Below are 24,228 nucleotides of genomic sequence, written 5' to 3' on the forward strand. Positions count from 1 at the left end.
GCCAATCCTGCCTGTATGCACTTCCTGTTCATACTCATATGATTCCCCTAAATGTGTATCACCGGTGATGTCACCAGGGGTCGAAGGGGGGGGTTAAATTCTTAGAAAAATCCAAGTAGCCCTACAAAATTAAAAAACCCTATGCTGCTCACTCAGCCTGTATTACTAAATGTAAACCTTGAAGGACATAGACTCTAAGCTAAGCAGGGCTTTATGTAACAACGTACCAGCATCCAACTATGCTGGAGAGTCATAGTGCAGTCATTTTGAATAATGTATCCGGGTTTCAGGCGGTCATAAACCTGGATACATGATTTGAAACCCAGAGGTGACAACCCTACTGGGACAGAATGAACAACTGGGTGGGACACTGGGACAGCGCCTCTAAACAGGGACAATCCCAGTAAAAGTGGGACTTCTGGTAAGCCTAAGTATGGTACTTCTTTCTTTTTGGTGCCTGTATCAGGTATGCTATGTCTTGCACCGCACTAGAGATCAGGAAGGGGGAGAAAGTCCAGAGATGAACGCAGTAACTATTTACATTGAGCTATAACGGAACAGTGACACCTACAGGTAGAAGGAATTGGGGACGCCCAGAAAAACTGTGCACACACACACAGTGCTGCCAGCCTGACATGTGTGCATCTGTGCACCTATCTGCATCTCAGTGCCGGACATCCCAACTCTCCCAGAAGTTTCGGGAGTCTCCCGCATTGAAATAGTGGCTCCCTGACACCCGCAAATTAAACACAAGATCCTGGAAAGCGCAGTGCCAGAGAAAATCAAATTTGTGCCTGCACTTTTCATTTCTACCTGTAGGTGTCACTGTTCCGTTATAGCTTAAAGGGACATTAAACCCAAATTTTTTCTTTCATGATTTAGATAGAGAATACCATTTTAAACAACTTTCTAATTTACTTCAATTATCTAATGTGCTTCATTTTCTTGATATTCTTTCCTGAAAAGCATATCTAGATAGGCTCAGTAGCTTCTGATTGGTAGCTGTACATAAATGCCTCATGTGATTGGCTCGCCAATGTGCATTGCTATTTCTTTAACAAAGGATATCTAAAGATTGCAGCAAATTAGATAATAGAAGTAAATTAGAATGTTGTTTAAAATTGTATTCTCTATCTGAATCGTGAAAGAAATTTTTTGGCCCTTTAATGTAAATAGTTACTGCGTTCATCTCTGGACTTTCTCCCCCTTCCTGGGGAACTGCTTGTGCAATGCCGCCTGCAGATTTGAGGCCAATCTGCCTCTAGCAGGGGGTGTCGATCAGTCCGATTGTATAGGATCAGGCGGATTGCAGACCACAGCCTCAGAGGCAGCGGACCAGTTATGGAGCAGCGGTCTTTAGGGGGCATCAAGCGCCAATCAGAGCTTGATAATTCAGCCCCAAGGTGTTGATAAAAAGGGGGAGTTTTTGTGCTATTAAAACAGTCTTTAAAATTATTCTCATAATTTTTTTATAGCAGTGATTCATTCAAAGCTTGTTTTGCACTACCGAGTGCTTAATATGGCAGTTACTGTAGAAATTGTGATGACAAGGCCGTATCAGAACACATTAACCCATTCTTTAAGATACTTGGTAAGGTTTGAAGGCCTCTGTGCCATTTAGAGTTTATTATCTAACATTAGACCCCAGAGACATTGGCTTTCCTATACCAGTAAACTACACACCTAATCAACTGGTCTTGTAACACATATTAGAACTTGCAAAGAAACTGCATGCCACATATAATGTTTGTGAATAATATTACGTACAATATGTGTTTACCTTTTACAATAAGTATACCTATGTACAAATATTTTTAAACATTGAATACAATTATACATCGTTCTATTGTGTCCTTACTGTGTTCACATTTATGATTTATTCACAAATCACAGTTAATTAAATTATTTCTAGATAGAGGACAAGGAAGAATTTCACAGAAAGATAAATGTGGACACACTTTTACACGCGCCTACCTTTATCATCAAGCCTCGTTCTCATACAATCTGGGAAACGCAAAACATCAAGTTTCACTGCACAGTGAGTGGATGGCCAGAGCCCCGTGTGACCTGGTATGTATATCTATATTCTAATGATATCTGTGTTTTTCTTATGTTATTCCTTGCCATACATTTTACTAATGCTAATTTGTGATATAGTAGCATAGCATTATTATCATCATCATCATCATCTATCTATCATTATTATATACTATCATCTTCAGTTCTTTGTATATCCCGGACCTATTTCATAATGTATATACAATAATTCCGTATACTTACTCATAGATATACAGTACATATACCATACCTATAGCAATACTTACTGCAGAATGAGGTGATCCCTACTTTCTACAGAATGAGACAGAAATGAGAAAGTAATAGCAAGCTAGAATTCTGTTTGATGAGTTATGGTACTGTGGAATTTGTAGTGAAGTTAAAATGCAGATTCTGTGACCAAGGAAAAAAAGTTTAATTCTAGTGCAATTTGTGCTAAAGCGAAAGCGCAAAATACCGCTCCCCTTGTAATCTGGCCCTAAGTCCGGTATTTAAAGGGCCATAAAACCCCCATATTTCTCTTTCATGATTCAGATAGGGCATACAATTTTAAACAACTTATCAATGTATTATATTATCTAATTTGCTTCATTATCTTGCTATCTTTTGTTGAAGAAGCAGAAGTGCATTACTGGGAACTAGTTAACACATTGTGTGAGTCAATAACATGAGGCATATATGTGCATCCACCAATCAGAAGTAAATTGGAAAGTTGTTTAAAATCACAAGCTCTATCTTAATCATTAAAGAAAATAAACAGGTTTCATATCCTTTTAAAATATCCTAAATGTTTTATTTACCCAAAGGTTCTTAAGAAACTCCCACAATTCACCATAAATGAAACAAAATTGCAATATATAGTTGTTAATTATTTTGTTTGCTTTTGCTGTAAAATACTTCTGTACTTTTTCTACTCTCTCCAAGGCCGGAGTTGCCTCCATCAAACATAAAGGGGCATTGTACTGTAAAACTGGTTTCCCATTAATGCATTTCCAATTACAGCTGCAAAGTATTAAATGTACGGGAAATTGTCCCTTGTATGTTTATTTTTGTATATAAAATAGCTGTTTTTGTTCATTAAAGCCATAACCTGATTAAATAATCTGAACTTGCAGGGAGAGCAGATTTCGTTACCAGTGGTAAAAGGTCAACAGGGAAATTAGTAAACAGCACAGTAGTTGCTGTAATCTACCAAAGTTGCTGACAGCTAAAAGTAGTTTACAGCTTCATTTTACTACCAAGGTTTCATTGAAATTTTTTGTGCAGTTGGTCTTTTTGTGTATGTGTAAGTTACGTTAACGCTTCAATCAGATGTTGGGTTTCTCAAAAATTGCACCATAACAAGTTTGTTGCTATGGTAACCGACCTTAGATTTTAAAAGTTACGTTTAGTGCCTGTGCTTCTTACCTGTGATCTGCCAGAGAAGGAAAGACACGGTAGTTAGTTGCAGTGTTGGGAGTTTGGTATTTTTTTGAGACAGGTAAAGTGATTTGGTCACCTACACCTAGATTATGAGTTTTGAGCACAATAGGGAAATTAACGAACGCAACAAAAGTGTAGTTATTTAATCCCCTATAGCGCTGCCATTACACGTTTTAAAAAACCAGGCTAGTGCGGGCGATATGGGGATTTTAAGCTCCATACCGCACCAAAAACAAGCGCTGTTTTGATGTGCTCGTGCACGCTTTCCCCATAGACATCAATGGGGAGAGCGGATCAGAAAAAGGTCTAACACCTGCGATCATGGAAAGAAAAGCTCAGTAATACAGCCCCATTGATGTCTTTGGGGAAAAAGAAAATACAGTTTAAACCTAACACCCTAACATAATCCACACGTCTAAACACCCCTAATCTGCTGCCCCCGACATCGCTGGCACCTACATAATGTTATTAACTCCTAATCTGCCGCTCCCGATATCGCCGCCACCTAAAAAAAGGTATTAACCCCTAATCTGCCGCTGCTGATATCGCCGCCACTATACTAAAGTTATTGACACCTATTCCCCTGCACCCCAACATCGCCCACACTATAATAAATCTATTATTCCCTATTCTGCCGCTCCCCGACTTCGCCACAACTAAATAAAGCTATTAACCCATAAACCTCTGGCCTCCCACATCACTACCACTAAATAAACCTATTAACCCCTAAACCGACAGCCCCCACATTGCAACAACATAAATTAAACTATATTAACCCCTAAACCTAACCCTAACTGTAATGTAACCCTAACCCTAACATAACTCTAACCCTAACACCCCCTAACTTTAACATAATTAAAATATAGCTAAATTAAACTTACAATTATTAACTAAATAAAACTATTAACCCCTAAACCGCCAGTCCCCCACATCGCAACAACCTAAATTAAACTATTAACCCCTACACCTAACCCTACCCCTAAACCTAAACCTAACCATTCCCCTAAACCTAACCCTAACTCTAACACCCCCTAACTTTAATACAATTAAAATAGATCTAAATTAAATTTACAATAATTAACTCAATAAAACTAAATACCTGTGAAATAAAACATAAGCTAGATACAATATAACTAATAGTTATATTGTAGCTAGCTTAGGTTTTATTTTTATTTCATAATGGCGTCCCTTGCATTCCTATTGGCTGAAAGATTTGAATCAGCCAATAGAAATTAGAGCTGCTTAAATCCTATTGGCTGATTTGAACAGCAAATAGGATTTAGCTCTAATTCCTATTGGCTGGTTCAAATAAGAGCTGCTTGAATCCTATTGGCTGTTCAAATCAGCCAATAGGATTTTAGCAGCTTTAATTCTATTGGCTGATTCATCATCCAATAGAGTTAGAGCTGCTTAAATCCTGTTGGCTGATTTGAACAGCCAATAGAATTTTAGCAGCCCTAATTCCTATTGGCTGATTCAAATCTTTCAGTCAATAGGAATGCAAGGGACGCCATTTTGAATCGCGTACCTTGCATTGAAGATTCAGTATACGGCAACGACCGTATGAAGAGGATGCTCCGCACCGCCGGGATCAAGATAGAAGATGCCACCTGGATGAAGATTGAAGAGGCTGTCTGGATGAAGATTTCTCCATCAGGATGAAGATTGAAGAGGCCGTCTGGATGAAGACTTTTCCGCTGGGATGAAGATCGTTCAAATGGGACTTCAAAAACTGTAAGTGGATCGTTGGGGGTTCGTGTTTTTTTAAGGTTTTTTTGGGTGGGTGTTATTTTTAGATTACAGTTTGGGCAGTAAAAGAGCTAAATGCCTTTTAAGGGCAATGCCCATACAAATGACCTTTTCAGGGCAATGGGTATCTTAGGTTTTTTTAGATTTAGTTTTTTATTTGGGGGGGATTGCTGGGTGGTGGGTTTTACTGTTGGGGGGTCTTTGTATTTTTTTTTTTTACAGGTAAAAGAGCTATTATCTTTGGGACAATGTCCCACAAAAGACCCTTTTAAGGGCCATTGGTAGTTTATTGTAGGCTAGGTTTTTTTTTTATTTTGGGTGGGCTTTTTTATTTTGATAGGGCTATTTGATTAGGTGTAATTCTTTTTTATCTTTGATAATTTCGTTTGTTATTTTCTGTAATTTAGTGTTTGTTAACTTTTGTAATTTAGTCTTTTTTTTGTAATTAGATACTTTGTAATTTTTGGAGTAGTGTTAGGATTTTAATGTGTAGTTTAGTTATTTTAATTGGTAGTTAGTTTAATGTTATTTTAAGCTTTTCTTTTATTTGAAAGGTAAGTTTTAATTTAATTTAAGCTAGGGAAATTGTAATTTTAATATAATGTTAGGGGGGCATAGGTTTAGGGGTTACTAGTTTAATTTAGTTTATTGCGATGTGGGGACTTTCGGTTTAGGGGTTAATAGTTTAATGTATTATATTTCGTTGTGGGGGGCTTTCGGTTTAGGGGTTAATAGGTTTATTATAGTGGTGGCGGTGAAGGGTATTTGCTATGCGGGAGCGGCAGATTAGGGGTTAATAACTTTAAATTAGTGGTTGCGATGCGGGAGGGCCTTGGTTTAAGGGTTTAACGGTTAATAGGTAGTTTATGGGTGTAAGTGTACTTTTTAACACATTAGTTATGAGTTTTATGTTACAGCTTTGTAGCGTAAAACTCATAACTACTGACTTTAGATGGCGAAACAGGAGTCTAATGCCATTTTTTTAGCCAGAACGCAAAACTCGTAATACCAGCGCTATGGAAATCCCATGCAAAAACGTAATTTTTAAGAGTGCTGTACTGACGTTGCATTATAGGCTAAAAGGCTTGCGGTACACCTATACCGACAAGACTCATAATGGTTGTTGTGCTGTTTTAACGCTGAAAATACCATATTTTCAGCGTTAAAAGATGAACGCACAAACTTGTAATCTAGCTGCTAGTAAATAATCATAGAATTTCAAGAAATATTTTAAATTAAGATCAGCCATTTTTTTTGGTTTAATTTATTGTTATATTTATTTTTATATGAAATATTTAGTGGAAATGTCAAAATTGGACCCAATTAGCCATTTTCCCTCCCTGGTGTCATCTGACTCATTAGAGTTACAAGGTCTCAGGTGTGAATGGGGAGTAGGTGTGTTGGTGTTATCGCTCTCACACTCTCTCATACTGGTCACTGGAAGTTTAACATGGCACCTCATGGCAAAGAACTCCCTGAGGATCTGAAAAAAAGAATTGTTGCTCTACATAAAGATGGCCTAGGCTATAAGAAGATTGCCAAGGCCCTGAAACTGAGCTGCAGCATGGTGGGCAAGACTATACAGCGGTTTCACAGGACAGGTTCCACTCAGAACAGGCCTCATCATGGTTGACCGAAGAAGTTGAGTGCACGTGCTCAGCGTCATATCCAGAGGTTGTCTTTGGGAAATAGACGTATGAGTGCTGCTAGCATTGCTGCAGAGGTTGAAGGAGTGGGGGGTCAGCCTGTCAGTGCTCAGACCATACGCCACACACTGCATCAAATTGGTCTGCATGGCTGTTGTCCCAGAAGGAAGCCTCTTCTAAAGAGGATGCACAAGAAAGCCCGCAAACAGTTTGCTGAAGACAAGCAGACTAAGGACATGGATTACTGGAACCATGCCCTGTGGTCTGATGAGACCAAGATAAACTTATTTGGTTCAGATGCTGTCAAGTGTGTGTGGCGGCAACCAGATGTGGAGCACAAAGACAAGTGTGTCTTGCCTACAGACATTCAAGCATGGTGGTGGGAGTGTCATGGTCTGGGCCTGCATGAGTGCTGCCGGCACTGGGGAGCTACAGTTCATTGAGGGAACCATAAATGCCAACATGTACTGTGACATACTGAAACAGAGCATGATCCCCTCCCTTCAGAGACTGGGCCGTCCAACAGTATTCCAAATACACCAAACACACCTCCAAGACGACCACTGCCTTGCTAAAGAAGCTGAGGGTAAAGGTGATGGACTGGCCAAGCATGTCTCCCGACCTATACCCTATTGAGCTTCTGCGGGGCATCCTCAAATGGAAGGTGGCCGAGGGCAATGTCTCTAACATCCACCAGCATTGTGATGTCATCATGGAGGAGTGGAAGAGGACTCCAGTGGCAACCTGTAAAGCTCTGGTGAACTCCATGCCCAAGAGAGTTAAGGCAGTGCTGGAAAATAATGGTGGCCACACAAAATATTGACACTTTGGGCCAAATTTGGACATTTTCACTTAGGGGTGTACTCACTTTTCTTGCCAACAGTTTTGACATTAATGGTTGTGTGTTGAGTTATTTTGAGGGGACTGCAAATTTACACTGTTATACAGGCTGTACACTCACTACTTTACATTGTAGCAAAGTGTCATTTCTTCAGTGTTGTCACATGAAAAGATATAATAAAATATTTACAAAAATGTGAGGGGTGTACTCACTTTTGTGTGATATATATATATATATATATATATATATATATATATATATATATATATATATATATATATGTGTATACAAGGGTTGATACAGCGCCTATATATCCATTAAAATATGGGTAGTGTATGGGAATATGAGTGAAAGAAATGAATAATAGATTAAAAAATAATGACAATTAAAAGAGTATAAAAATATATAGTAAAATAAATAATGCTAAAAAATGAATAAATTGTGAAACAATGTTCATCTGAGTCTTTAGAAAGTATATAGTCCGTAGTAAATCTTCACATAAAGTTGATATGCAGTAAATAGATGGTATATAATACCCTTACCAGATATTACCTCAATCTAATGAGGTAAGTATGCCGCACTGGGGGTATATATAGATAGTAGAATCTTCTCCTTGTATCCAGATGTGATGCCTCTTGGGTTTTCGTTAGCCTCCTGGAGTATGCAGGGATGTGTTTCTGGTTGTAGATAGATCCCTTGCACTTCATTTGGGTTGGTAGTTAGCCTCTTGGAGTACCTTTTCTGTCTTGGTATAAACTTTTATATTTGTTTTGGGAAGACGAGTGGATTCTAAATAAAGAACCGCCTGGTGTGGTAGAAAAAAGCATCCCGCCTGGAGTGGAGCTGTAACAGTCGGGAAGCTGCGAGAGATCCTTCAAATAACACACTTTAGTAGGAATAGGGAGACTGGTGCTTAGAAAAAAGCGTCCCGCCTGGAGTGGAGCTGTAACAGTCGGGAAGCTGCGAGAGATCCTTCAAATAACACACTTTAGTAGGAATAGGGAGACTGGTGCTTTGCAAAGCACCAGTCTCCCTATTCCTACTAAAGTGTGTTATTTGAAGGATCTCTCGCAGCTTCCCGACTGTTACAGCTCCACTCCAGGCGGGACGCTTTTTTTCTACCACACCAGGCGGTTCTTTATTTAGAATCCACTCGTCTTCCCAAAACAAATATAAAAGTTTATACCAAGACAGAAAAGGTACTCCAAGAGGCTAACTACCAACCCAAAGGAAGTGCAAGGGATCTATCTACAACCAGAAACACATCCCTGCATACTCCAGGAGGCTAACGAAAACCCAAGAGGCATCACATCTGGATACAAGGAGAAGATTCTACTATCTATATATACCCCCAGTGCGGCATACTTACCTCATTAGATTGAGGTAATATCTGGTAAGGGTATTATATACCATCTATTTACTGCATATCAACTTTATGTGAAGATTTACTACGGACTATATACTTTCTAAAGACTCAGATGAACATTGTTTCACAATTTATTCATTTTTTAGCATTATTTATTTTACTATATATTTTTATACTCTTTTAATTGTCATTATTTTTTAATCTATTATTCATTTCTTTCACTCATATTCCCATACACTACCCATATTTTAATGGATATATAGGCGCTGTATCAATCCTTGTATACACATTTACACTTACTGATTGGGGCCATGCATCTCAACCAGTACTTGTCTTATATAGCTGCCACTATACCCTACACAATATTGACTAGCGCCAACTATAGAGTATCACTTGTGTCTACCCAGTGTACTGAGTGAACACATTTTACTTGCTTCTCTATATATATATATATATATATATATATATATATACACAGAGTTCAAAAAAAGGATGGCCTGGATATCGTATGTTCCATAAAATGCTTCTTTTTTTGGCAATCCACAATAAAAACATTTGTATGCACAGTCAGTACATAAATAGCAACCTCCGCGGCAGACAGGCAAAGGAGACTGCTGGGTTAGACTGCAGCAGACATGTTTCGTGCCTTCCGGCACTTGTTCACTGCTCACAGGTAACCCAATCAAAATAGGCATTTCTCGTAAAGGTACATACATACATTGATATAGTCTCCATTACAGCCTGTAATGTTTGCTCTCTAACTAGTTGATATCTTCACTTAATTGTTAATGTGCTATACATTAAACTTATTTATATAAACTTTATTGATATTACATCTCATCAATCTCTATATGTAGCACTATTATAAGTGTAGTTACAATTATTACGGTCTTAACATAGTGGTAATAATACATTTTAGACACATAAATCAATGTCTCTCCTGAAATTTAGACCTTGGGGGATACTTGTGTTGAGGGTAAAGATCCAAAATATTTCCCTTGTATTTAATTTGGTCTCTCTATCCCCTCCCCTTTTCCACAATGGTACGTGGTTTATGGCTTGTACACTTAATAACTTGGGGTCAGCATTGTGAAATTCTCTGAAAATGTCGAGCAATGGGGGTGTCAGACTCTTCATCCTCAATTGATCTGATATGGGCCAAAAACCTGTCCTTAAGGGGTCTCTTTGTTCTCCTGGGCTGGTGTATCCATATCTCGGCGTGTGACATCATCCAACGCTCCATGGTGCCGTGAATACAGGAAACGGGTAAGACAGAGCGCATCGCTCGAATCTGGTTGTTGTTTGCATACGATACTCGTCTTGTAGCGATAGCTGCCAACCATATACCCTGAATCAGATTAAAGGATACACATAGACGGCTGAAGAGGAGGTGGTGAGTCTGACATATATTTTGGTATATTTCCACAGGAACTGTATAACGCATTGGCTTGACAAATATCATTGCACAGCAGACATAATAGCTTATCCGTATTATAGAGGCAGACTGAATAACTCTCGACTGGTTGTGACTTTGAATGTTAATTTTGTTATAACCTTAACATGGAGGGAGAGGATATATCTTATGTGCTGACGAACTTTGGGGATGACAACTCGGCACTGGAAGTGGAGGAAGACATTGTGTACACCATTGATAACCTTTTCTTTGATATTGATGACTTGAGAAAAAAAGACATAAAATTGGAGCTTGATATAAAGTCCTTTCTTTTGTATAAGCATAACAAACGAATACCCAGGGGCCTAAGAATAAGAAAGTTCCCCTCATTTAGGGTAGTGGATGGTTTCTTTATTTCTAAATGGAATGCGATTTTAGATACTTGCTCATTTGCCTTGATACAATTACTTTTTGAATATAAGCAAAAACAAAGAAATTAATTGTTAGATTTGATGAAAACTATACAAGAACACCTTAAATCATTCCAGAAAGATGTGGAGTTTAAAACCTATGATAAACAGTTTGAGAGAAATATGATTGTATTCAGACAAGAACTATGGGAATTCAAATCCCGCAAAATGATGAGAGACAAATACGATTATGACCATCAAGCTGTCTATAGATGGGATAATAGTGATAACTATAGAAGAGACTCTAGAAGGGGAGGAAATTGGTTTAAAAACCGTGTAAGAAAATCTAAACAGGTGACATTTTCTGACACAGAATATGAGGTTGGTTCCTCAGCGGGGGAGGCCAATAGTGAGGATAATGAGCCTGCAGTACTACAATCATCCCTAGAGGGGACTTCAACTACGGTCTCAAAAAACGACAAGGCAGAGACTTTACCCACAGGGAGAAAAAAATACATAGAGGAAAAAGGGGAAAGAGAACAAGGAAGGATAAGCAGGGAGGAGGAGAATAAAATGCAGAAAAACAAGAAGACAGAACAGATCAGTGAACCAGCGAAAAAAGAAATATGTATAACTAACAACAATGTAATTAATCTGTCTGATGTACCGCTAACAAATGCAGAGAATAATGTTCTATCTAAGGGTCTGGGCTTTATTCCCTCTCAGCACTTTAATCTATTTAATACAATTTTAGATGTTAACAGGTTTGTAAGAAAACTGATATTGCGCAAACATTTTGCTAGTGCTGAGGGGGAACAGAGTACAGACCCTGTAGCTCAAAGGGATGAAAGGGATACCTATCTAACCTTTAATGAGAAAATGTACCATTATTGACATGGAGGGTTTACTAAATGAGAATGTTGAAGGAAGGGATCACTTGTTGACAGAAAAAAATATTGATTTAACTAGGTTTAAGAAAAAAAGCAATTTCTATCCAGTACACACAAGAACACATTCAGTAGAAGCCTTCCAAAAAGTAATAGAGGAAAAACTTAGGGAACTAGATGAGAAGGGCAGGAAACAGAACTACAACTTGTCAGTAAAAGAAAAGGAGGCATTAAGTAAAATCTCAAATGACAACAGAATTGTAGTGAGATCATTCGATAAGGGTGGAAATGTTGTTGTACTAAATAGGGAAGCATACATCACTGAAGCCCTTAGACAGTTAGGAGATACAGAGGTATATATGAAACTAAGGGATAATCCTACTATAGATTATAGAAAGATCTTAATAAGCATTGTGGATAATGCCAGATATAACAATGTAATCAATCAATCTATACAAGAAGTACTTCTCCCTGATCAACCTGTCACTCCTATATTCCACTACTTCCCTAAGATCCATAAGGATAGATATAACCCTCCAGGACGCCCCAAAATGGCTGGAATCAACTCCCTCAATGAACCACTTTCAGACTTGATAGACAGCTTTCTGCAACCATTAGTCAAAGCGCTAACTAGCTTTATTCAGGATACAACTGCACTTTTACTTAAACTGAGTCAGATTGAATGGAAATCGACATATCAATTCCTAGTGGTAGATGTGGCATCACTCTATACCTCCATCTCACATGTAAAGGGTATGCAGGCCATTGAGTATTTTTTGGAACATCATAGTAATTATGATAATGCAACAAAACATTTTTTACTAACATCCATTGAATACCTCCTAACACATAACTTTTTTTATGTTTGAGGGCGGTTTCTACCTCCAGAGACGTGGAACCGCTATGGGGGCAAAATTTGCGCCCTGCTACGCCAATCTCTTCCTGGGATGGTGGGAGCGTTTCCACGTCTTTGGAGATGGAAACCCCCTCCAGAAAAATATAATTCTATACGCACGGTTTATAGATGATCTTATTTTCATTATAGACAGTGATGAACAGAATATCAATGCATTTTGTGACTATCTCAACAATAATAGCAGTGGAATCAAGTTAATAGGAGAACAGAATCAAAATACCATCTGTTTTTTGGATATTATGATTACTGGTAAAACAATGGCATTATTGAAACTGATTTATATAGGAAACTAACATCGGGGAACACCATACTCGAATATAAATCCTGTCACCCAAGACACACTATACAGGGGATACGGAAAGGCAAATTTATGAACTTAAAGTATTAGAGAAGGCACGAAAAGAGGTAAATTGTCTACCTATGGAGAATTTGTTAAGATATCGTGACAAAAAGGGTAAAAATGAAATAAAATCAGAACATTCGAAACCTAAGTTCATAACCACATATAGCCTAGAGTATGGCAAAATATGCCATATCATAAAAGAGAGTCTACCAATATTGTACACATTCCCTGGACTTAAACAGGTTATACAAAATGGTTGCGAGTTCAGATCAAGGAGAGGGAAATCTATTGGTAATTTTATTTCTCCCTCAGATTGTTCAGTTAAACCCAACAGCTGTTGGCTTAAAAAGAGAAAGGGTTTCTATAAATGTAGAAAAAAAGTATGCAAAACTTGTAACTATGTCTCTAAGGGAGATAGTTTTGTTTCCACATTTACACAAAAGACCTACAACATTAATTTTTGTATGAATTGCAACACAACTCATGTAATATATTTATTGACCTGTAGGGGGTGCTCTAAGCAGTATGTAGGGAGAACAAAGAGATCCCTTAAGGACAGGTTTTTGGCCCATATCAGATCAATTGAGGATGAAGAGTCTGACACCCCCATTGCTCGACATTTCAGAGAATTTCACAATGCTGACCCCAAGTTATTAAGTGTACAAGCCATAGACCACGTACCATTGTGGAAAAGGGGAGGGGATAGAGAGACCAAATTAAATACAAGGGAAATATTTTGGATCTTTACCCTCAACACAAGTATCCCCCAAGGTCTAAATTTCAGGAGAGACATTGATTTATGTGTCTAAAATGTATTATTACCACTATGTTAAGACCGTAATAATTGTAACTACACTTATAATATTGCTACATATAGAGATTGATGAGATGTAATATCAATAAAGTTTATATAAATAAGTTTAATGTATAGCACATTAACAATTAAGTGAAGATATTAACTAGTTAGAGAGCAAACATTACATGCTGTAATGGAGACTATATCAATGTATGCATGTACCTTTAAGAGAAATGCCTATTTTGATTGGGTTACCTGTGAGCAGTAAAAAAGTGCCGGAAGGCACGAAACATGTCTGCTGCAGTCTAACCCAGCAGTCTCCTTTGCCTGTCTGCCGCGGAGGTTGCTATTTATGTACTGACTGTGCATACAAATGTTTTTATTGTGGATTGCCAAATAAAGAAGCGTTTTATGGAACATACAATATCCAGGGCATCCTTTTTTTGAACTCTGTGTATTTTTACAGCGCTTGAGACGAGAGCGCCCTGTTCTGGCTGGTGTATCCATATATCGGCGTGTGACGTCATCCCACGCTCCATGGTACCGTGAATACAGGAAGTGGGTAAGACAGAGCGCATCGCTCAAATCTGGTTGTTTATATATATATATATATATATATATATATATGCAGTCACCAATCAGCAGCTAGAACCTATGTTCTTTGCTGTTTCTGAGCTTACCTAGATAAAACTTTCAGCAAAGGATAACAAGAATAGGCAAATTAAATAATAGAAGTAGATTGGAAAGTTGTTTATAATGTTATGCTCTGTTTAAATCACTAATGTCTACATATGACTTTACTGTCCCTTTAAGAACAGAAATCCAACCTGCCAGGGGCAGCACTAAGGGGTCGATTTATCAAGCTGCGGCAGACAGGGGCAAACATATACGCCCCTGTCTGCCGCAGCTTGCCTCTGGCTGAATTCAGAATTGCACAAGAACAAATTCCTTGTATATCCAAAGCCAACACCCCCTTTACTTGTGCATTCTATATCTCTTGCTCTGTTTGCTACAAGCTCACTTCTCTTTATCTCCCACTTCCTTAACATTCTGGTTCTCACAGAAACTTGGCTCTCTTCCACAGACACTACATCCCCTGCTGCATTGTCACATGGGGATCTCTACTTCAACCATACCCTAGGCCTAGAAACAGACAAGGAGGTGGTGTGGGTATTTTACTTTCCTCTCATTGCACCTTTCAGCAAACACAACCCATATCTTCCACCACACTTACTTCCTTTGCTTGTTCTCTCTTGCTTGTTGTGGTTATATATCGCCCTCCAGGCTCCCCAACTCTCTTTTTTGATAATTTTGCTGCCTGGCTACCTTATTTCACCAAAATAGGAAATGACAGGGATTCATCAGGCTTAGAGAGTTAAAAGTTCAGCATTTATTGCACAGTTGCAGTATAACAGTACATCACCATCATAGTAGTAGCATACATCCGACACGTTTCGGACTTCATCAGGGATCAACCTCATTTCCTCTCCTCAGACATCTCTGCCCTCATTCTTGTGGATTTCAACCTCTCTCCAAAACTGAGCTCCTTATTTTCTTCCCTTCTTCCAAAATCTATATCTCCCATCTTTCTATAACTGTTGATAATAACATAATTACCCAACCCCACATGCCTGATGTCTTGGGATCACACTCAACATTTTCTTTAACTCCTCACATCCAGTCTTTGGCCTGTTCCTGCCATTTCTACTTTAAAAACATCTCCAAAATGGGTCACTTACTCCGCAAGACACAACTAAGATTTTAACTCACTCTCATAATTTCCTGCCTTGACTATTGCAACTCCATCAACTCTTCTGTCTCCCTAGCTGCTATCTCCATTATGAATGCCTCTGCCAGGCTGATCTTCCTTACACATCACTCCTCATCTGCTGCTCCTCTCTGCTAATCCCTTTTCTCATAATGCTGCAATTTTAGTGCAGGACCACCATATATGAGACATCGTCCCTTTCTCTATGCCACATCTCCAACATTTATTACTGTTTGTGTGAACAAGCTTTTGAATTCTGACTGGGGTCATATACCACCTATGCAATATTTTTAAGTTTAGCTCTAATATGTTTGCTGATATGGAAGATTTCATAATGTTTGAGAAGATCCCCATTGCATCTGATTGTGATATGTCTACGTGTAATTCATGGTTCCACCTTTCTATATAATATGGTACATAACCTGGGGATGTCTGCTGCAGTAATGTGTTTATTAGGGATAGAGAATGGTTTATCATTTTTTATGGCTGTGGAGAGTTTATGAAATGATGTCAGAGGTCGCAATAAGTTTCTCCTATCTATATGCTCAGAAATGAAAGAGATGCATTGGTGATGTAATAGTCAGTCTGAGAAAACAGCTTAGCCTTCATCTAATAATTCTGTGATTGTATAAAGTTTTGTTTCGTTGCCTAACTGGTATATCATCAAGGATCTATTTTCTGTCCCCATAAGTTTGTGTGATATATATAAGCCTGGGATGAATTCCTTGTTTTAATTCAAAGGTGTTAGAGGTAATTATTTAGATGAAATATGGTGGAACCTTGTTATAGTATCATGCCAGATTTTGAAGGTTTCTGTGCCTAATGAATTTAAGGTGCTGTCTTGCATGTTTTGCCCCACCGATGTCAAGCATTGAGACCCCATGTGACTAAAGCCTGATACTTCATGTTCTATTTGTACCCATACCTTATTGTGGTAATTGTGAAACCAATCAAGGATTTGTTGTAAGAATATGGGTCTCCTATATTTTGAAATATCAGGAACCCCATTTTTCTTATCCCAAACAAATTCAAATATCTTGGATTGCAGGGATTGTATGAATTTGGGGTGGAGTGGGATAGGCAATGTTTGCAATACGTACAATATTTGTGGTAGGACATTCATTTTGAATATATTTTTTTCTCCCTATCCACGTTGTGTGCAAGGATCTCCATGATAAGAGGTCTGAAATGATTTGCTTTTGTAGGGGAATATAATTAAAGTGAAATAAATCTCTTTTAGAGATTTTTCTTGCCATTTGAAGGGACATATCTATTTTAATTGAGTTAAGGCATCTAAAGGGATAGAAAGATTAAGAATTTCAGATTTTGCGTTATTAATTAAAAAATTCAAAGCCTGATGAAATTCTTCTAGGTATTTAAGTATTATGGGCCCCAAGGCAGAACATACAGTGATCTGAGATGTCATCGCAGAAAATGCAGCATGTCTGCAGAAAGAATAGGACACTAACAGGAACTATTAGTGATTTAGCGCTGCTCCACATTAGGCTGTTCACTTCAAACAGAGCTGTTCTCTGACTGCACTGTGTAAGTTTTCCTTTTTACAGTTCCTCCAGAGCAACGTGCTGTTTGAAGTGAACAGTCAAATATGCAGTAGCTCTGCAAAGTAGTAGTGCATTAATTGACTGGCTCTCAGAGATCGTTTCAAACCCATCCCCTAGCCTTTCAGTCTGCAAAGCTGTTTTTTTCTGAATGTAAAACGTTCGTATAAGGAATGCACCTTTTTTAGAGTATGTCTGCAGCTAATTTGCAATGCATTTTTCAACTACTGCATTATATTATAAAATTTTAAATATTGCTTTATTCTACAGTTAACTAACACATTACAATTGAACTGGTGCTTTAGTGTAACTGCCTAATTTAAAATTGAATTTTATTTAAAAATGACCTGCAGAAATGTTTTCACAAAAAAATCTCATCACAGAAAGTAAAAAAAAGTTCTGCCTCTGGAATTATGGGTTTTGAAGAGATGGGATTTGATAGAGTAAACAGGATATCATCAGTGTATAACATTATTTTATAATCTATTTTACAAATACTAACTCCTTTAATGTCTGGGTTGGCTCTTATTGTAGCTGCCAATGTTTTAACCGTGCATGCGAACAGTAGGGGTGACAAAGGACACCCCTGTCTCGTCCCATTGTTAATTATAAAGGCGTGTAAAAGGATTCCATTAACCCTTACTTGGGCTGAAGGAGAACTATATAGCGCAAACATTTTTGTTATAAATTAGTTTCCTATGCCAAATTTCTTTAGAACCGCCTCAAAAAACTTCCATCGGACGCAGTCAAATGCTTTTCTGCGTCAGTGGAAACCATCACCAGTGGTATTTCCTTAGACGTTGCATATTCTATGAGATTGAAGGCTCTTACAGTATTGCTTCTCTACTAACTATAAACCCTTCTTTATCTTTAGAGATCAGTTCCGGCAATAGGGAGTTCAATCTAGTGGCCAGCAGCTTTGTGTATATTTTAATATCATTGTTAAGCAACTTTTTTGACTTTCCCAGTTTTGGTAGTACTACAATATGTGCGGCCAATGATTCATCAAGGAAGGGAATGTTTTCTGAGATGGATTGAAATACATTTAGTAGGTGTGGGGTAAGAATATCAATATATTTTTCATAATAATAAGTGGTATACCCATCTGGGCCTGGGGATTTTTCTGTGGGGAGAGCTTTAATGATTTTTTTTTATTTGTTCTTCGCTATCTACCTCATCTATCAAAGGAAGATCTAAGTTATCTAGAAATGTATTAATATTTTCCAGTGGATATTCCTTCAAATTATATAACTTTTCATAATATCACCAAAATGCCTCGGCTATATGTTCTGAAGAAGTAATTTCTTTCCCTTTTGTATCTGTTAGTCATAAAATATATGTTTTATGGATTCTGAGTTTCAACTTCCTTGCAAATATTCTACTGCATTTGTTATTTCCTTCAAAGTTTTTTTGTCTAAGCTTGAATGCATAGTTTTTACATTCTTCTTCTATTATTGCATTAAGTTTAATTTTATTTTCCTCTAATTGGGCCAATATATTTTGATTAGAAGGCTCTTGTTTATGATCTTTTTCTAGTTCTTCAATATTATTTAATACGGAGTTGTAATAATTTCTTTGTTTTTTTTTTATATAATGTGATTTAATGTTCATCAATTTCCCCGCGCATTACAGCTTTATGGGCTTCCCAGACCTGCTTAACATTTGAAATAGAATCAGAGTTAAACCTAAAGTAACATTCTAGGGATTCTTCTATTTTTTTGTGCATAAACTGGATTATCCAATAAACTATCATCTAACTTCCATATGTAATTGGATTTATGTCTAGTGTCCCATCGCATGCTGCATCCAACCATTGAGTGATCTGTCCAAGATGTTGAGTGTATTGTGCAGCTTTCAGCTAATAATAAGCTAGTAACATCAGTCAGTATATAATTGATCCTCGAGTACCTAGCATGTGGATGGGAGTAATGAGTAGAACCTTTCTCATTTTTATGTAGTATCCTACAAGTGTCATGTAGGGCTAGATCTCTGATACTTTTCTTAAGTCTGCGTATTACTTTGTGAGGGACTGAGGAAGTCCCAGTGGAGTTGTCCATTGAAGGATCCAATGTACAATTGAGGTCACCGCATACTATAAGTGTACCTTTTGCTATATCTAGTATTAAATTAGATAGTGTTTTCATAAAGGAGTCTTGTGCTGTGTTGGGGACATACACATAGTGTAATTTGTTTATGGAATAAACTACCAGTTATTATTATAAATCTCCCCTGTTTATCCTTTATTTGCTTGTGAATCTGAAAAGGAATACCTTTCTTAATTAATATCCCTACTCAGTTTTTTTTTTACTGTGTTGGATGCGTATTATGACTCCCCAAATTTATATTTAAACGTCTGAGGGTCCCTTCCATGTAAAAAATGCGTCTCTTGAAGAAAGATGACGTCCCCTTTTCTCTCTTTAAAATCTCTTATGGCTTTATTTATTTTTATATTGGTTATTTAGGCCCTTAGCATTTGCCGTGAGAAAATGTATTCCTTGGTGTTTATCTGTGACTAGCATTGTATTTCAAGTAAATAATCTATTCTGTGTATACCTCTTTGCTGTGATAATATTTTGACATAAGTAGCAGAATATTTGATATATATTCCTTTTTCTTGCCTTACTACAATATTAAAGTGACCCTACAACCCATTCGTGACACAATGAAAAACCTTGTAAATAAGCATTGACATAACATGTATTAAATGAACAATAAAAACAACTAAATAGTTTGGAGCTAACATTAGAGAGAATGCTAAACAACTTCATCTCCCTCTACCTTAGATTTAACTTAACTTCGGAAATTTTAATAAACTAAACATACAAAAGTTACTGCGAATCTTAGGTAATATCTAATTTTGCAGTGTGGATTATAAGAGATAGTCTATAGTCTGTCCCATTTCAGTGATATTCATATTTTAGAACAATTTTACCCACTCGCCGTCTTCATTCTGGTTCTTGAGTAAGTGGAGCTTCCACATCTTCATTAGCAGATTGAAGTCTATCTTTTTTGCGTTTGGTGACTGAAACTACTTGCCATTGTTGCTTCCTATGACTTGGTCTTGGGTGAAGAGCTTCATATTCATTTATGTGTCCTTGAGTGGTTGGTTCTGATGGTCTGGAGGAAAAGAGACCTAATACTTTTGATATAGTATCCAGATCTTCTGGCTCCTTGTATATGAATGTGGCACTAATCCTTTTGTGGCACCTAATCCTTTTGATATAGTATACAGATCTTCTGGTTCCTTGTATGTGAATGTGGCACAGTGATGCGTGAATGTTCCTTGTATGTGAATGTGGCACAGTGATGTGTGATTACTAGGCTAAAGGGGAAACCCCATCTGTACTTTATATGTTTGTCTCTTAGTACTCTAGTGATAAAACCAACGTCTTTTCTTCTTTGTAGGGTATTTGGACTGCGATCCAAATAATTTTGGAGGTTATGATCCAAGTATGATTTTTCATCTGTCTTGCCTTTATCCAGATTTCCTCTTTGTCCATGTAATGAAGGAACCGAATGATAACATCTCGCGGTGGTGCATATTCTGGTCGAGGAGGCCTAATCGCTCTGTGGATTCTATCAAGTTCTATTGTTGGAGCTTGTGGGTCTTGTTTCAAATGTCTGAATAGATATTGAATGTAGTTATCCAATTCAGTGTTAGCAATTCTTTCAGGTATACCATGGATTCTTATGTTATTTCTGCAATTTCTGTTATCCAAATCATCCAATTTATCTTGGAGCGCAGTAAACTTGACATTGTGTATATTTGCCTTAGTTATAAGAGAGTCCGTTAAAGGATGTAGTGTTTCTTGAGTCTCCTCCAGATCTTTGACCCAATTTCCTATTTCTGTTATATCCTTTCGTAGTGTAGCTAATTCAGACTTAATTAGGACTTTTAAGTCTGATTTTAATTGCAGATTAGCTATGTCAGCTTTTAATTGTGACACCAGTTCTATGGGTGTTATCTGTGTTTGAACTATGTCTTGTTGGCTGAGAGCAGACCCTGTTGATTCCTGTGAATCTTGCTGGTGAGCCTCAGTGGGGCTGAAAAAATTGCTCACAGAAATTGGTAGTGTGGCTTGGTGTTTAGATACTTTATCCAACTTAGCTGCTTTCTTAGATGCCATTTTAGGTGTAATCTAGGGCTGCATGATTAATCGCGGATGAGGTTTTAAACCATGATTAATCGCCGTGGTTTAAAAACTGCGAGAGTACAGGATTTAAAAAAAAAATAAAAAAAATATTCAGATCATCATGAAAACGGAGGTGGAGAGGGAGGAAGAGAGGCGGACCAGTGTGCAGCTGTGGGCGGACCTGAGAATTCCTGAGAAACAGACATTTTGGAAGAGATTGAAGAGTGTGTGGGAGTCATCTGGGAGTGGTGTGGCGGTGGTCAAGCGGTGGTGTGTCGGTGGGACAGCTCAAAGTTGTGAGCAATAAAGTGAAAAACTTGCCTTACTGACATTTTTTTTTTTTAACTATTTTGTGGTTTGTATTTTTATGTTCCAAGAGTGTATTGGACATTGAGAAACATGTACAGTAAGATTCTGTAGTGTACTGTTAAATAAACGTATTGAAAAAACATAATTTATGCTTACCTGATAAATTCCTTTCTTCTGTTGTGTGATCAGTCCACGGGTCATCATTACTTCTGGGATATTATCTGCTCCCCTACAGGAAGTGCAAGAGGATTCACCCAGCAGAGTTGCTATATAGCTCCTCCCCTCTACGTCACCTCCAGTCATTCGACCAAAGACCAACGAGAAAGGAGAAGCCAAGGGTGTAGTGGTGACTGAATTATAATTTAAAAAATATTTACCTGCCTTAAAAAACAGGGCGGGCCGTGGACTGATCACACAACAGAAGAAAGGAATTTATCAGGTAAGCATAAATTATGTTTTCTTCTGTTATGTGTGATCAGTCCACGGGTCATCATTACTTCTGGGATACCAATACCAAAGCAAAAGTACACGGATGACGGGAGGGATAGGCAGGCTCATTATACAGAAGGAACCACTGCCTGAAGAACCTTTCTCCCAAAAATAGCCTCCGAAGAAGCAAAAGTGTCAAATTTGTAAAATTTGGAAAAAGTATGAAGCGAAGACCAAGTTGCAGCCTTGCAAATCTGTTCAACAGAGGCCTCATTCTTAAAGGCCCAAGTGGAAGCCACAGCTCTAGTGGAATGAGCTGTAATTCTTTCAGGAGGCTGCTGTCCAGCAGTCTCATAGGCTAAACGTATTATGCTACGAAGCCAAAAAGAGAGAGAGGTAGCAGAAGCTTTTTGACCTCTCCTCTGTCCAGAATAAACGACAAACAGGGAAGAAGTTTGGCGAAAATCTTTAGTTGCCTGCAAGTAGAACTTGAGGGCACGAACTACATCCAGATTGTGTAGAAGACGTTCCTTCTTTGAAGAAGGATTTGGACACAAGGATGGAACAACAATCTCTTGATTGATATTCCTGTTAGAAACAACCTTAGGTAAGAACCCAGGTTTAGTACGCAGAACTACCTTGTCTGAGTGAAAGATCAGATAAGGAGAATCACAATGTAGGGCTGATAACTCAGAGACTCTTCGAGCCGAGGAAATAGCCATTAAAAATAGAACTTTCCAAGATAACAATTTTATATCAATGGAATGAAGGGGTTCAAACGGAACACCCTGTAAAACGTTAAGAACTAAGTTTAAACTCCATGGCGGAGCAACAGTTTTAAACACAGGCTTGATCCTAGCTAAAGCCTGACAAAAGGCCTGGATGTCTGAATTTTCTGACAGACGCCTGTGTAACAAGATGGACAGAGCTGAGATCTGTCCCTTTAATGAGCTAGCCGATAAACCCTTTTCTAAACCTTCTTGTAGAAAAGACAATATCCTAGGAATCCTAACCTTACTCCAGGAGTAATCTTTGGATTCACACCAGTATAGGTATTTACGCCATATTTTATGGTAAATCTTTCTGGTAACAGGCTTCCTAGCCTGTATCAGGGTATCAATAACCGACTCAGAAAAACCACGTTTTGATAAAATCAAGCGTTCAATTTCCAAGCAGTCAGCTTCAGAGAAGTTAGACTTTGATGTTTGAATGGACCCTGAATCAGAAGGTCCTGTCTTAGAGGTAGAGACCAAGGCGGACAGGATGACATGTCCACTAGATCTGCATACCAGGTCCTGCGCGGCCATGCAGGCGCTATTAGAATCACTGATGCTCTCTCCTGTTTGATTTTGGCAATCAATCGAGGAAGCAGCGGGAAGGGTGGAAACACATAAGCCATCCTGAAGTTCCAAGGTGCTGTCAAAGCATCTATCAGAACCGCTCCCGGATCCCTGGATCTGGATCCGTAGCGAGGAAGTTTGGCGTTCTGGCGAGACGCCATGAGATCTATCTCTGGTTTGCCCCAACGTTGAAGTATTTGGGCAAAGACCTCCGGATGAAGTTCCCACTCCCCCGGATGAAGAGTCTGGCGACTCAAGAAATCCGCCTCCCAGTTCTCCACTCCCGGGATGTGGATTGCTGACAGGTGGCAAGAGTGAGACTCTGCCCAGCGAATTATCTTTGATACTTCTATCATTGCTAGGGAGCTTCTTGTCCCTCCCTGATGGTTGATGTAAGCTACAGTCGTGATGTTGTCCGACTGAAACCTGATGAACCCCCGAGTCTTTAACTGGGGCCAAGCTAGAAGGGCATTGAGAACTGCTCTCAATTCCAGAATGTTTATTGGCAGGAGACTTTCCTCCTGACTCCATTGTCCCTGAGCCTTCAGAGAATTCCAGACAGCGCCCCAACCTAGAAGGCTGGCGTCTGTTGTTACGATTGTCCAGTCCGGCCTGCTGAACGGCATCCCCCTGGACAGATGTGGCCGAGAAAGCCACCATAGAAGAGAGTTTCTGGTCTCTTGATCCAGATTCAGAGTGGGGGACAAATCTGAGTAATCCCCATTCCACTGACTCAGCATGCACAATTGCAGCGGTCTGAAATGTAGGCGTGCAAAGGGTACTATGTCCATTGCTGCTACCATTAAGCCGATCACCTCCATGCATTGAGCTACTGACGGGAGTTGAATGGAATGAAGGACACGGCA

The 24,228-nt window shown here is 38.5% G+C and overlaps 1 protein-coding gene across 1 annotated transcript in view; it reads left to right on the forward strand.

Annotated features, from left to right (window-relative positions):
• The window catches only part of MYOM1 (myomesin 1), a 216,646-nt gene that overhangs the window by 54,654 nt on the left and 137,764 nt on the right, over nt 1-24,228 (forward strand). Inside the window, exon 5 of the mRNA XM_053714953.1 lies at nt 1,913-2,070. Coding sequence (XP_053570928.1) covers nt 1,913-2,070 — 158 coding nt within the window. The remainder of the gene's footprint in view (nt 1-1,912; nt 2,071-24,228) is intronic.

Source organism: Bombina bombina, chromosome 5 (assembly GCF_027579735.1).
Source record: "Bombina bombina isolate aBomBom1 chromosome 5, aBomBom1.pri, whole genome shotgun sequence".
NCBI classification, from domain to species: domain Eukaryota; kingdom Metazoa; phylum Chordata; class Amphibia; order Anura; family Bombinatoridae; genus Bombina; species Bombina bombina.